Source organism: Ochlerotatus camptorhynchus, unplaced genomic scaffold (assembly GCF_037179485.1).
Source record: "Ochlerotatus camptorhynchus isolate MF236.1 unplaced genomic scaffold, CSIRO-AGI_Acam_v1.1 ptg000220l, whole genome shotgun sequence".
Taxonomy (NCBI): Eukaryota; Metazoa; Arthropoda; class Insecta; order Diptera; family Culicidae; genus Ochlerotatus; species Ochlerotatus camptorhynchus.
This window is the reverse complement of record NW_027040710.1, coordinates 962,151-977,682: the sequence shown is the minus strand read 5'-3', so window position 1 is coordinate 977,682 and position 15,532 is coordinate 962,151. Positions and strand designations below refer to the sequence as shown.

Here is a 15,532-nt window from a genome sequence, read left to right as displayed (position 1 = left end):
CAAAATATGCAAAGGCTTAATTACCAATTAAGAGAAATCTGTCGGCGTAGTGCTTGGTTGATGCTGTTGATTCAGCAACAGAGACAGAGAGAAACAGTCAAAAAGGGGGGGGGGGAAATCCACCCCTTGCAGAAGACAACAAACAGTCAATTAATTATGTATTGTTTTTCCGTTGCTGTTTTCTTGGTTACGACAAAGTTTCCAACCCTTACTAATGTGTTTTTCCTCTTTCCCAAAATCTAGATAAGACTCGTCATCCGTCGGTCACCCGTCGGTGCGCTCGTTGGTGTCCACGTGCTGAGAAGATCCGTGGTGCTATTCTGGAAGCTACAGACCCGTGTCCGTAGGCTATTAGAAGTGTTGTTTCGGTGACCGGAATTTCAGTGAATCGTGCAAAAGAATAGAAGGCAACGTCAGTGTGGTCTCCGTACCGGAAGTGCAACCCTCGGTGGACCAATCCCCGCAACTGTTTCCAAATTATAGATTGAACACTACTGTACTGAGACAGATATAGCTTTGGACCGCGTCGATTCGTTCCGAATCCGGCGGAGATGGCCTTGTTTAGGGCCTACTACTATTTTGTGCTACTGTTGCTCTACTTCGGGGCCTTGGTCCAGAGTGGGGCACCGGTGCGGCCCGGTACGGGCAATCCCTCGCCGCGCCTTCCGCGAACCAGTGCCAGCCAGCTGTCAGCGCAGAACAACAACAGCACCGGAATGCGTAATTTGACCGCCAAGAACCTTACCGCCCAGCAGGGAGGACGTGGGAACTATAGATCAAGGTGAGTGCAAATTGGTGGGGCTTCTTGCATACAATACTAATTGAGCTGAATTATTCAAATCACGCCACACGGCTCGGACGTGCACCATGGCGAAGGTGTGAAATTAGATATGTGAATGTGCGATGCGTTCGGAATTGCGTATGCGGGACTTGACTGCCGTGAAATCTGAGATACCATCGAAGAGCAGTGAGATAAAGAGATTTTGTTTTTTTTTTGTGAAAGGGGTAATTTCGGTGGTTATTTTGGCTGATCGAGGTCAGGGCTGAGCTTTGTTCGGACTAAGTGCAAATCGATTCGAAATTTAGGTAGTTTTTAAAAAGGCTTTGGTTTTAGGATCAAATTTTACAGAGTTTAATGTGAATGTGTAATGTTTTTGGAATAGCAATAATTATCGAGGGATCTAAAAATACTTACCTCACAAGGTCATCAATGAGTGGATTAATGAGGTCTTCTGAAAAGGTATTGAAAATGATTTGTTTTATGATACGCGTTCCAAATAAGTACAATACTGCACACTTAGAAATAACATATTTTACACGAGACGTAAATCATGGAACGTAAACAAACATTTCATGTAAAATTAAGTGTTCTCAAACCGAAATATAGGCAAATCGACGAAGAGAACGTTTCATTGAGTTTATTTTATCGTTTCTTTCAACTGATTCTTATGTCAAAAGGGCCGCTTACATGTGTCGGTCTCAGGGAACCGAAATTTACAAGACATTTTTGCAGAGTGTGTCGTTCGTAGCACAAGTCAGCATGCCGAGAAAAATGCGTTTTATGTTTGTCTTGTACCATTGCTTCTTATGCACAGGGACAACCTTTTTAGATGTTTTTCCAAACTTTCTTAGAACAACCTTGCTGTGTTCATCCAGTTTTGTAAAATACAGGTCATTAATTACCATTTACACTAAAAAACTCAATTTTTATTAAAACGCAAATGGGACCGACTTGCTAAGTGCGTCAGAAAAACCAAGAGCGTTGATGCACACATAAAATTATCTTTGTATGCTAAATGGAAGTCAACTTCTGCACTTTTCATACCTTCAACTCTCTCTTACTCGATCCCTCCCCTAGCTCGATGAAAATCCAGGATACTTCAACCACTTTTCTAAAATACTGTTCCTAAGTTTAGTTCCATAGTTTGATATCCTCCCTAACTAGATGGTCCCTTCAATATCGAGTAAGGGAGAATTAACTCAACTCAAGATGCCTCTGATGAAAAATGTCAGTAGAAGTCTCAAAATACAGGAGGTACTTTTTTTGATTCTTTTGGCTTCATTCAGAATTTTTTTTTCTTACTTCGTCTGGAAGTTTCTTTCGTTTTCATTTGAAAGGTTCTTCAGAATTGTCAGGAAAATTTTTCTGACTGAATATGTCTTCCCACTACTCTCGAGAGTATTTTTTTTTTCAAGAAGCCTCTTTCAATTTGCCTTGGAAATTTATTCCAACTTTTCGCAGAAGCTAGTTCCATTTTATTAGGATGTTTCTAACAACTTCCAAGGAAGATCCTTCCAACTATTTTTTTCGACTTCCCCCAGAAGTGCTTCTGGTTTCCTCCGAAAGCTTCTTCCGACATCACCTTAGAGTTTATTTTTCAGACTTCCTTCAGAAGATTCGTCTGACTGCTACCGGAAGCTTGTTGCAATTCATCCTGGAAGCTTCGTCTGACTTCCTCCAAAAGTCCTACTGACTTGCAGGCTTGAAGGAGCCTCGCTCCTGAGTTTGAAATGAGGCGAGCGTAGCATTTTTCTGAGGAGTAGAATGCCTACTGCCAAATCATTCCGCTGAGCTTCAGAGCTTGTGAGCTAAGGAGGATAATATGAGAGTGAGGTTTTTTGCCATTCATGTTCATGTTTTCTATGACACGCTCTTACTCTCACTCTGGGTGAACTCTGAGCTTCTTGCGTCGAACAAAAAAAGTCATCCGAAGTCTCGAAAAGCTTTTTTTTTTTTTTTTTTTTGTCTTTATTTTAGAGATTTTTAGCCTGAGGCTAGTTCATCTCTAGTCTCGAAAAGCGCACCTCACGTAAAATCATCCTTTCGCTGAAGTTCACTCTCCCTCTCTCTCGAGGAGTTTTTGTTTAGCTCTTCCATATTCCTACCGCCACTCACTCGAGGTGAGGGCTGGCTAAACTTGCAGGACAATAGTATTTTAAAACCTCCAGTGAGTTTGAGGAGTTTCAGCAAGCCTGCTGACTTGCCCTGAAAAAATTTCCTGGCTACTTCAGGAAGTTCAACTGAAGTTGAATTTTTCTTTTGAATTGTTTCAAAATCACTTTTACTTCCCGAAAATGATGATCTCCAGGCAGATTCTGTCAACTTCCATCGGATGATTCTTCAAACTTTATACGGATTTTTCTTTCTAAAAAAAACCTCTCTTAAAAATCCAACAGCTTCCACTAGAAATTTCTCTTAATTTATTGATAGACCAACATAGATACAAATTCCCGAGAATGGTTTCCTGATACGTGTAATCTATTTTCAGTGAAAATGTATATTAAGAATGCTGGTTTTAGCTAGTTTTAGAACTAGCTTCTCTAGAGCATGAGCATGAGCATGATTGACCGCCCACATATGCTACTCTGATTTTGCCAGATCAGCGGTAATCTCACAGAGGACCAATAGACGACGCTGGGGATTAGCATTCATCCTCAATATAAAAAAAAATGGGGATCTCAAACTAGGCAATACCAGCGCAATACGCTGGTCAAGAAAGGAAGGCCGAGAAATCCTCTGCTTTTCCACGAGAAATCTCTGGGATGTTGGATAAAAGGGTTGGGATTGCAGCAGGATTCGTTTTCGTAAACGCTAAGCTGCATTGATGTCCTAACGATCGTATAACGCGAAGGAGCTTGGAATTGAACCCATGGTCTTCTGCTCAGTAAACAAAAACGTTTGCCACTAGGTAATTGAGCTCCTGGAGGGGTAGTCCCAGTTTCCCTCGAAAATGTTTACTTTGTAATCATTATTGGGTATTTTGCGGTAAGGCAAAAGAAAACACAAACGGAAAGAAAGGAGATTTGAAAGTTGGATGAAAAGAATGTTCAATTGTTGAAGAAAGTGAAAATTAAGATAATCTGTCTCAAAGGGGGAAAATCAAATTTTTAATTTATAGTGTCCTTCAGAACAGAGATTAATTGATAGACGGATAGGAATTTGAATTTAGTATAATCTGGAAGGAAGGGAATCAATATATGAAAGTAATTGTGAATTAAAAACTGCTCTCGAAAATAGACCCACAGTGGGAAACCCATAACCTTAGCCGCACATTAGAGCAACTCACGATGGACACCAAAATGTATGATTTGTGTGTTTATTTCTAAAAATTTAACTAATGTGAATGATATTTTTTTTTAGTTTTGAAGCTGTGCTATTTGCGCTATTAGCAAAGAGGTGTTTATTCGTCACGCAAAATTTTATGCCTCAGAAAATCCGGCGGTGCCGACTGGGATTGAACCCTGGACTGCTGGAGTGAGAGGTAATCACGCTTACTACTACACCACCGGCGCCGCTGATGTGAGCGGTTCCACGAACAAGTGGGAAATTTTTCCAGTTTTTATTTTTTGTATTTTTTGATTTGCATGAAACCTTGCATACAAGTTTTTGGGGAAGAAAAACGCCGTTTTGCATACTTGGTTCGCCATTTTGAATCTAGCCTTACTTATGAGAAGGGCCTATGAAAAATGCACATGATATCTTCAAAAAATTGTATCTCGGAAACGGTTTGTCCGATTGGTTTGGTGTCTTGGGCGAAGTTTTAGACAATTGTTGGTGTTATATGGAGAAAATATGCACGGTAAAAAAAAAAGTTTGGTATTTGTGTTTTGAACTAAAATATAAATTTTCCCTTTAAAGTGACATGTCAATAATTTTTTTATTATCCTTATGTTATAGCTGACTGAAAATGCTATCTAGTGCACAGTAGGTTGTTCTGGAGAAAAATAGGTTACAATGAAAAAAATTGTTTTTTTTTTAAATACAATTTTCAAAAAAGCTATTAAGAAAAGTCAAAAAAGTTTGTCACCCTAATTTTATGAAAGTACATCAAATTTGCAAACAAAAAGTACTTCGGTAACATTTTTCTAAGATGCACCGTTTAGAAGATATTACTGATTTAATATTGTTTTTTTTTTGATAACTTAATAAGTTTAGGTCCTTTTCGGATGTACTCCGTGTTTTTCCAGTTTCAAAAGTATTTTTTCGGAAAGATTGGAAAATTTTGAGTTAAAATGACACTGACAGCTTAAAGATTCGAGTGAAATTCTCTGCCTTAAAAGTATTTTGAAAAACAAGTTACAAAATCCCACTATCAGGAACAATGATTTCTTCAAATGATTTTTGGTGCGTTGTGCTGAAAACGTGCTAACAAGTATTAGATACAGGTAATCAGATACCAGTTAGCTGTACTACGTACAGTTGGTGATTGTAAACATGGTCTTTGTTGGAACTAGTCCACCATGGCCACGCTGGCCATAACGAGGCTAGCTCCGTCGTTGACCGTTCCTTAAATAATAAATAAAAAGAACGCAGTAGTCACCTTGCATCAAACTAGAGGGCTGCCGACTGATACCTCAATCAACAACCGCCGCACTCTTTATTCATTCCAGGTATATACAATTTACAATCTTCTTCAATAACAATATACCTACGCCAGCAAATCTACCTCGCTCCAACTCTCCAAACTCGTACCTGAAGGTTCGACGATACCTGAGCGTTCAACTCTTCCTATCTTCCAACAATCTTTACCCAGCATTCTATGATTTCTACCCGTGAGCTGTATAATAATGTCTGACTCGGTTCTGGATTCATCCAGTATCTACTAGGGAAAACCAAACAGTAAATGCAGAAAGGTTGCTAGTAGCATAGTGATTATAGTAATTTCAGCTCATAATCCTGTGTTTTTGAACGAGATCCAGTGTTGTTTGATAACATAATAATTGTAAAGGAAAGTGTAACACGTTTTGGTGCAAAGGTAAGTTTTAAATACACATTTTAATTATATGTTTTGTGATATTTTCGTACAAAACTAACAATTGGAAAATATTTTCTATGTTACAGATTACAAAATGAGTAAAATAAGATGTATTCGCCCATTCAAAGACATTCAGTGTTCGAAAGAGCTGCGATATCTCACGGATGGTATCATCCAAAAACTAAAATCAATTGGATTTTCCAAGGTATCCACACTGAACACCAAGGATTTTCGTGTTTGTTCGTCTTGCCGTCTACATATTGATTCAAGAGCTCACCTCACCCAAAACGAGGAACAAAGCGTAGCCGGCGGCTCAAGGATGCCAACTGTTCAGACCATACCTGATGTACCTGATTCGCAAAGCTATGAAAGTTTGGTCACGATACCATCAGAGTCAACGCTAAGCACAATTAAATCAAATGAAGACTTCACGATGCCTGTAGACGTCGAAATATTCAACCGAGGAATAGCAGCTATTCGTGTTTCGCCTATAGATTTAGGTAAGGTTAAAAATGTTCACTATCCTGAAAAAAAGTGCGCTGAAATCGTCGAAGGTGTACGAAGAAATCTTTTTAAATTAGACGCTAAAACAGAAAAAGCAAACGAAATAGAAAATATGAAAATTAAATTTTTAAATTCAGCCACAAGGCAAGAAAAACTATCAATTTTATCATTGTTGCCAAAATCATGGTCAGTACAAAAAATTGTAGACGAATTTAAAACCAGTAGAAATATGGCATCAGATGCAAGAAAGGAAAGAGATAATGTATTTGATTCATCTCAAGGTTCAAGCTCTGGAAAAGCTTTGAGTAATGAAACAAAGGAACTGGTTTTGAATTTTTTTGAGGACGATGATGTAAGCCGTGCAATGCCAGGCCAAAGAGATTTTGTTAGCGTAAAGACAGGAAATAAGAGATTAGAAGAGAAAAGATTGTTAATGATGACATTGAGAGAAGCTTTTAATCGCTTTAATGAAATGTACGTCAATGTAAAAATAGGGTTTTCATCATTTGCAAGCCTCCGGCCAAGGCAATGTAAACTATTGACTATCACAGGAACACATAATGTTTGCGTTTGCACTACGCATGAAAATGTCAATTTAATTCTACATAGCTTAAAAAAATACAATGTCTTGAATGATCTAAAAACATTAACGAATAGATTACTTTGCGAAAATAAGACAACTCATTGCCATCTACGAAGATGTAAAAACTGCCCAGATACCTCAGTTTTAGAAGTTTTCCCTAGTAGATACTGGATACTGGTTTTCCCTAGTAGATACTGGATGAATTCAGAACCGAGTCAGACATTATTATACAGCTCACGGGTAGAAATCATAGAATGCTGGGTAAAGACTGTTGGAAGATAGGTAGAGTTGAACGCTCAGGTATCGTCGAACCTTCAGGTACGAGTTTGGAGAGTTGGAGCGAGGTAGATTTGCTGGCGTAGGTATATTGTTATTGAAGAAGATTGTAAATTGTATATACCTGGAATGAATAAAGAGTGCGGCGGTTGTTGATTGAGGTATCTAGTTTGATGGAAGGTGACTACTGCGTTCTTTTTATTTATTATTAAGGAACGGTCAACGACGGAGCTAGCCTCGTTATGGCCAGCGTGGCCATGGTGGACTAGTTCCAACAAAGACCATGTTTACAATCACCAACTGTACGTAGTACAGCTAACTGGTATCTGATTACCTGTATCTAATACTTGTTAGCACGTTTTCAGCACAATGCACCAAAAATCATTTGAAGAAATCATTGTTCCTGATAGTGGGATTTTGTAACTTGTTTTTCAAAATACTTTTAAGGCAGAGAATTTCACTCGAATCTTTAAGCTGTCAGTGTCATTTTAACTCAAAATTTTCCAATCTTTCCGAAAAAAATACTTTTGAAACTGGAAAAACACGGAGTACATCCGAAAAGGGCCAAAACTTATTAAGTTATCAAAAAAAACAATATTAAATCAGTAATATCTTCTAAACGGTGCATCTAAGAAAAATGTTACCGAAGTACTTTTTGTTTGCAAATTTGATGTACTTTCATAAAATTAGGGTGACAAACTTTTTTGACTTTTCTTAATAGCTTTTTTGAAAATTGTATTTTTTAAAAAACAATTTTTTTCATTGTAACCTATTTTTCTCCAGAACAACTTACTGTGCACTAGATAGCATTTTCAGTCAGCTATAACATAAGGATAATAAAAAAATTATTGACATGTCACTTTAAAGGGAAAATTTATATTTTAGTTCAAAACACAAATACCAAACTTTTTTTTTTACCGTGCATATTTTCTCCATATAACACCAACAATTGTCTAAAACTTCGCCCAAGACACCAAACCAATCGGACAAACCGTTTCTGAGATACAATTTTTTGAAGATATCATGTGCATTTTTCATAGGCCCTTCTCATAAGTTAGGCTAGATTCAAAATGGCGAACCAAGTATGCAAAACGGCGTTTTTCTTCCCCAAAAACTTGTATGCAAGGTTTCATGCAAATCAAAAAAGATGAAAATTACTCGTTGCTTTAATGATATGGAACCGCTCATGTACTTCTCGTCATACGATTGTGATTACAAAGTTATACATCCAATAATGTTCATAAATATGACATCACAAAGCAAGCACCTATCTTATGGAATCCCACACAAATCCAAATCCATTCCACTTTCAAGCACGATCTCAAATTGAAATGTTCCCAACGCCTATTTTCACACGATGTGACACAATCGCCTCAGCTTATGATAAAATCAAATGAAGATTTCCTAGTTAAATCGATCGAAAAATTCATAACATCAGTCCCGATTATCGTTTTTGCAGTAAATTCCCCCCTGGAAACTAAGTGGAAAATATCACACAAATCTCATCGCCGCATAATCGCCTTAAGTCGATAAACCACCTGGCCAAAGCACTATCCGTTTGTGGTTCCTTCTTTGTGTGCCTAGACCATGCTTACCCAATCGGATCGGACCCGACCAGCATCCAGCCAGCCCATTTCGATGGACCACACACACAGACACTAAAAGTTCACATGATTTAGTATTCACCCAGCTCATTTTCGATTTTGTTGAGCAAACTGCAGACGGTTAAAGCACTTCCCGTTAGCCTATTGCAAGCAGCGTGAAAATCAAATGGGCATACATTAAGGAAAAAACAAACTTCCAAGGTGATTACGAACATCGTTCAAATTATTGACACTAATTAAATCACCCAAATGACGGATTAATAAAAGGTTACCGCGGTAAATATTCATTCGATGGTCCCAGCTGGTTGGTTCAGTGTCGACGAGTCGGCTTGGACTTTTTCACTCGGAGAGTCTCCGGCTTTAGCAGAGGATCAGCTCGAAGAGGTGTTTGCAGAAAATTATCAATGGAATTGAAGCATTTGGAATATTATTCATTTATCAACACTTCTGATTATCAGATGATGTGACTATGTGATGATGTGAAAGTCCCCTGCCGTGATCGGTCAAAAAAGCGATGGCATTAAACTCTTGGAAACCAGTTTTCGGCAAGTGACAATTGCAAACGTCGTGCCTGTAGAGGCAATTTTCTCTCATATCGTCGTCACCCATCATCGAACCGGCAAATTAGAAAGCCCATCCGCCGAAGACAGGTCCCCTATCGCCTATCACCGAGTGGGTCCCCCTGAAAGGTCATGACGTTCACTTGCTAATATGTGCAAACATTATCGACCAGATTTTCCTCTTCGTAGTAAATCTTTCGCGAAACCCGCCGAAAATCAAGTGCCAAATTACTCGGACCGATGCTGATGTGCCTGCCGCTGTGACATACGTAGATTCAAGCAGCATAGAAGCTGAAACACAACAGCACTTGCAGCGAAAGGTCAAGTTGCTAGGTGGCTTTAAACTCTGCAGCACAGGTATTTACTTTTTGCCACAAGCAATCGAATTCTGTCGCAAGCCGCGGCAGAAACACCTTTAGGCTCATCATCGCTTACGGCTGCTGGCCAGTGTTGGAGCGGCAGTTGAACAACAGTCACTACCGCGGGGGAAAAAGCTGGCAACAAAACCAGTCGGTGGCATTAGATGGTTAATGACCACCACCGTCGCCACCCCGTACCGGTGACCAATAATTTCTAAATCAAATTTTAATAATAGTCAGTAATCATCATGCGCCAAAGTACTGGTCTGCACCATACTGAGCGTCACACATCTGATAGTTACAGCCAATCTTGAGGTCATGATTTATCGCCAAAAACGTATCTCCCTCTTTTTATGACCACCGATCCGAGAGGGGACGCACGTTTGATTAGGATTCCGATCCGCACCAGGCATCTTGAATTTGCGAGCCGCGAGAAGATGCCGATTGTCAACAAGTTTGAGTGCGCACGCCGTCACACCACCCGGCGCGAGATTACTATCAAAACGAATGTTGTTGGCGCACTCTGCAGCTCATCCTCTTTTGGATTTGTTTACCCGGATAAAAGTCATGCCGCCACTGCTGGTGCCGACGGTTCGGAGCGGTTTTTTGGTAAATCAATTGGCAATAAAAGGTTGCGTTTTATGTCAAACGGCCGTTCTTTCTATCAATACTTTTTTTTCTAGGACAGAACAGTTTGACCATTTTTGACTTCCTTATGGTCCCCTGAGTTAATGTGCTAAATATTATTAATAAATATTTTTGGAATATTTTTTTAGAATATTTGAAAATACTATATCGAAGTTTACTCATCATTTAGGTATTTTGACGTACGATTACGTCTTTCGGCAACACATTGCAGGTGCAATTTCAAAAAAACCAAAATCGACCGCGTAATCAAAAGTGGTCAGGTTTTGACCACTTATAAGTCTGTAAAAAGCTTATGGAATTTAATTCTAATCAAGCCAATCTATTGGAAATTCCTCTACGAATCTGCTAAAACGAACACTTAATCAATTTTCAATACGTCACTATTGAAAATTACACAAATCTCCAACTGTTGCAATGGTGATCAAAATTATCACCGATTGCCTGCAAAAAGCGCTTTCAAAATCGAGTTCCATCCGGTCTCACTGAACGGTGTTTATTCAATTACCACGTAGTGAGTGGTGGTGTCCGGACGTCATCATCATCAGCAGCAGCAGTGGTTTCGGCACATGGCGTTGTATATTTTTCTCCAGTACACAACGAAAGGTTCCCGCAAGCAGCTAGCTATCTAAGGCTGCCCTGAAAAGCCCTCGATCCACTGAAGAAGGAGGAAGATCTGATCGGATTCAGTTGCTCGTCATGAGCCACTGTGGGTCATCTAAGCCGAGCGGGTCACCCTCGTACAGCTCGCCAGCCTCATCCGTGTTGAACACCCTAATAGCTCAGTATTACGCAACCATCATGACAAAACGGTTATTTTCAGGACCACCTAAATTGTTGTTTAAGAGTTTATTTTGATTGAACGTTCACTCGCCTTGCTGCCAGCAACATCACTCTTTGATAATGTAGCCAGCAATCAAACGTTTGTGGTCAAATGCGTAACAGTATTGAAGTGGTACATTCAAATTCTTGCAATGACCTAATACCACATGACCTGGTCAATTAACCAGAAACAATTTGAATTAAGGTATAGTTTTCTTCATGACACTAGAAAAAAGCAAAGACTGCTCCATATGTAATAAATAAACAATCTTGTTTCCACATAAAAGAAAGTTTGTAAAACTCAAGCAATCATCTAGATAACAAGTCTTGTTATCCCAGATACCATTTTCTTTTCTGTTGTTATCGCATAATTTATTTAGTTATCAGCCTTGATCAATTTTGTTATCAGTTTTTATCATGAAAAATTCACTATATATTTATTAACTATGCAAGGTTAGTTCAAAACTTTAAATATTATTCGCATTGAAACAATAAAAAATAGCGCTTTTAATCCCTAATCATATTTCAATTATCATCGTAAAGCTTTCATATCAAAATGATAACATGATTTGAAATTTATGGAATAAATATCTATGGCTTACAGAATTTGTTACCAAGATATTATCAATGATAACAAAATTAGTTATTTCTGTGATATCCAACGAGCATTTTTTTGTTATCATTTTTGTTGAATTAACAGCCAACATACTGTTAATTCAACCATAATGATAATAATTCAGTTATCAAAAAGTGATAATCGGGTAAAAGAACTTGTTAGCAATTTGATATTCTAATTTGCTCGGGTACTCTCTTGGAATTTTTTTTTATGAGGATATAGAAAATTCCATCATCACCTGGAGCTTTCATATTATTAAACTTTTTAGTTATAGATCTTACTTCGTCCAAATCAGTCCCCCAGGAATCATCAAAAATATTTTCCCGAGAGAAAATATTCAAAACTTAAATTATGGAAAGTCTCGAGTTTCTTAGCAAGTTTCTGAACTTTTTCCAAATTTGTGATCAAAATTTAACCTCGCATTTTGGTACTGAGGCAGCTCTTGCTTCAACTATAGAAGTAGTCAAAGATTTATAGCATAATTATTTTTGGTTTGCAAAGGAATGTTTGGATCGTAACTATGTTCCATAAATGTTCAATTTTGCTCCCAATCAGCTCTATGGTAATTGAAAGTAGAGCTGTTGGGATTAGACATTATTTCTTGAGATATTCCAAAAGTTACTGGAAGGTGATCAGAACCAAAGTCAGCATGGGTAACCAATTGGCTACAAAGTTGACATGAATCAGTTAAGACCAAATCAATAGTTAAGGGATTTCTTGCTGAAGAAAAGCATGTTGGGCTGTTTGGATTTTGAATAGTGTAATAACCTGCAGAACAAGCATCAAACAGAATATTACCTCCAAAAAATTGGATTTGTGGTTTTTACCACAATTTGAACATATAAATTTGTATGATCTTCCTTCACAGGACAGTCGTCCTTTGCGAGAGAGGAATCACCACAATTCATGCATTTAGTTGGCATGTAGCAATTTTTTGTTCCGTGACCCCATCCCTGGCACCTACGGCACTGGGTGAGGTTTTGGAAATTTCATCCAGTCTTCCTGAAGTGTTCCTACTTCACTCGAATATGGAACATAAGGCTAGCTTTTTCCAAGGCCTTAAGGTTGTTTAGTATTAGACTTCAAGTGTACTAAATCATTAGAAATCCCGTTGCGTGAATCACCAGGACGGGATTTCATTTTGATGTTGATTATTTGGAGTGGCACAACTCCAAGTAATTTTTCCAGTTCATCTTTGATCTGATCCAGGGATTCACCACTGGGCAGTCCTTTCATGACAACCTTTAACACACGTTCAGTTGTGGTGCCGTAAGTATAAAAAATATGCTGCTTCTCAGTAAGATACTTAAGAAGACATTTGAATCCGTCCAAGGTTTCAGCCAATACACGGCATTCACCCCGACGGCCAATTTGCAGTGAAAACTTAAATTTCACGAACTTCACAAGTTCCATGCGGAGAGCATGGAAATCGGAAGTGGTTATCACAATAGGTGAATCTTTACCTTCCTGGCATTGAGCCGGGAAAGATTACTAGAACTTTCTTGGGTGATGGATCATTCTCATCATCCTTGAGCAAATCAAATTGAATGCTCAAATTAATTTCATTAGAAGGGGGATCAAGAGATTGCCCTTTTCTTTTGCGCTTAGGCACCATGGCGGCAGATTTTTTTTATTAAAATCAACATCCAAGTAGATTACTATAAAAATGTGAAGGATCGAAGAGGAATTTTCCAAATCGACATCAAAGAAGGATTACCTTGAGTAGGGTACAAACAAGGATCGAAGAGGAATAAGAGTCAAATAAGGTAGAAAATGTACAGGTATATTGAGCACTGAAAAGTGCTGTCAAAAAGCAAATAAATCCGCACGGCAAGAGAGCACGATGCGGACTGATCTAATGAAGCTTATTTTTTTGTTTTTTAGACTTATAGCAAAGATACAAATCACAAACAAAAAATATTCAGACGTATACAGTCATAATTCTCTGGTTGGGTCACCACATCGACCCAACTAACGAGTTGTATTCGTTAGTTGGGCCAACTGACAGAAAGCTGAAATTTGTCGGGGGGGGGGGGGGGGGTTTTGCACGCATCCTTTGTTGTGGTTGAGAAGATTTATAAATTTAATCACAGTGGAAAAAGAACATGCACATTTTTTGTTTTTGTTTTCTTCTAGAATTTCAAATGTTTTGAAAAAATACCAAATGTTTACATTCATAACATTCTTAAACGCATATGCTGCCCCCCTGTCATTTGCAGCCTAATCTAATTGAGAAGGTCGGTTTGATGGCTTTTGCTTACTGAATAGAAGATTGTTGGTTTAAGACGTGTTGATTGGAAATCCATATCAAATTCTTCTCAATAGCAGTTGTTATCGCCGTCAGCTTGAGGAGCTCAGCTTGAAGGCTGCTGCTTTTGCTTACTGAATAGGAGATTTTTGGTTTAAGACGTGTTGATTGGAAATCTATATCAAATCCTTCTCAATAGCAGTTGTAATCGTCGTCGGTGTGGATCTAAATCTAGTAACAGCCAGTTTAACGGGAACTTGATCGTTATTGTTTTGTGATATAAGGAGCTCAGTGGCCTAATGGTGACCGATTTTGCTTACTGAGCAGAACATTATGGGTTCAATCTCAAGCTCCCTCAAATGATAGAGCTTTAATGTAAATCAGATTTATTCTTAATATGAGAAAAGGCTTGTTGAAATTCGGTTGGAAGAACGAGTAGGTAAAAGAAATAATATTCAACTTTTAGGAAAGACTTGTTGATCGGAAATTTATAGCAAATCCTTCTGAAGAGTAGTTTTTATCGTCGTTGGTGAGGTCACCGCCAAGATTGAAGTTTAGTAACAGCAAGTTGAACAGGAAGAGCTCGGTGGCCTTGTAGCGACCGATCAGGCTTACTGAGCAGATAATCATGGGTTCAATCCCAAGTTCCGTCACATTATAGAGCAATACTATAAAGTGGCTTTCTTTCATAATAAGATATAAAGCGTAATAAAATTCGGTTAGAGGGATGGGTATGCAAAAGAAGTGATATTTTTAATTTTTAGGAAATCCAAATCAAATCCTTCCCAAAAACAGTTGTTGTCGTCGGTGAGGTCGGCGCCGGATCGAAACCTAGTAGCTACAAGTTGAACGGAAACTTAATCGTAATTGGTTTGTGATATAAGGATCTCAGTGGCCTAGTGGCGACCGGTTTTGCTTACTGAGCAGAAGACCGTGGGTTCAAACCCAAGCTCCTATATCGTTTACCAAACCGAATCCTGCTGCAATCCCAATTCTTTTATCCTACATCCCAGTGATTTCTCGTGGAAGTGCAAAGATGCTCTTGGCTTTCATTTAAGGGAGTGTTACGTCAATCAGGGTTGGGAAAATATAAAAAAATCCAATCTCACCAACGCCCAAGATCACGCTTGATTTTTGTAGACAAAAATCAACCAGCAAACAACTGCGGTTGATTTTGCAAGCTGTGATATCACAGCTCAGAATATCAAGCTAACAAAACTCACCAACTGCAAATCTCACCAAACTGTGGTGAGATTGAGTTTCATGATTCTTGCTTTACACCCGAATGCAACCGAAATTTCCATAACGGCTTGCAGCAGTCCCTTCGCGTCTGCCATCGGTGAAGATTAAAAAGAGATAGCAAACTATGCTTTCTCTTTCTAAGAAAACGATGTGTAATGGAATCATTTTTGTGTCGAGTCAGCTCTCAGCTTGATTTTTGCACGTTGTGAATAGTCTCGCAATATCAAAGGAGCTTGTAAAATCAATATCAAGCATGATATTTTGTTCCAATATCACGCGTGATATTGCGAGTGCATGAGAGCGGAAAAATATCAATT

General features: G+C 38.6%; 1 protein-coding gene across 1 annotated transcript in view; it reads left to right on the top strand.

Moving 5' to 3' along the window:
• Positions 1 to 15,532, top strand: part of LOC135703723 (angiopoietin-2) — a 390,934-nt gene that overhangs the window by 41,166 nt on the left and 334,236 nt on the right. Inside the window, exon 2 of the mRNA XM_065225018.1 lies at positions 244 to 781. Within this exon, the coding sequence (XP_065081090.1) occupies positions 552 to 781 (230 nt within the window). The 5' untranslated portion in view covers positions 244 to 551. The remainder of the gene's footprint in view (positions 1 to 243; positions 782 to 15,532) is intronic.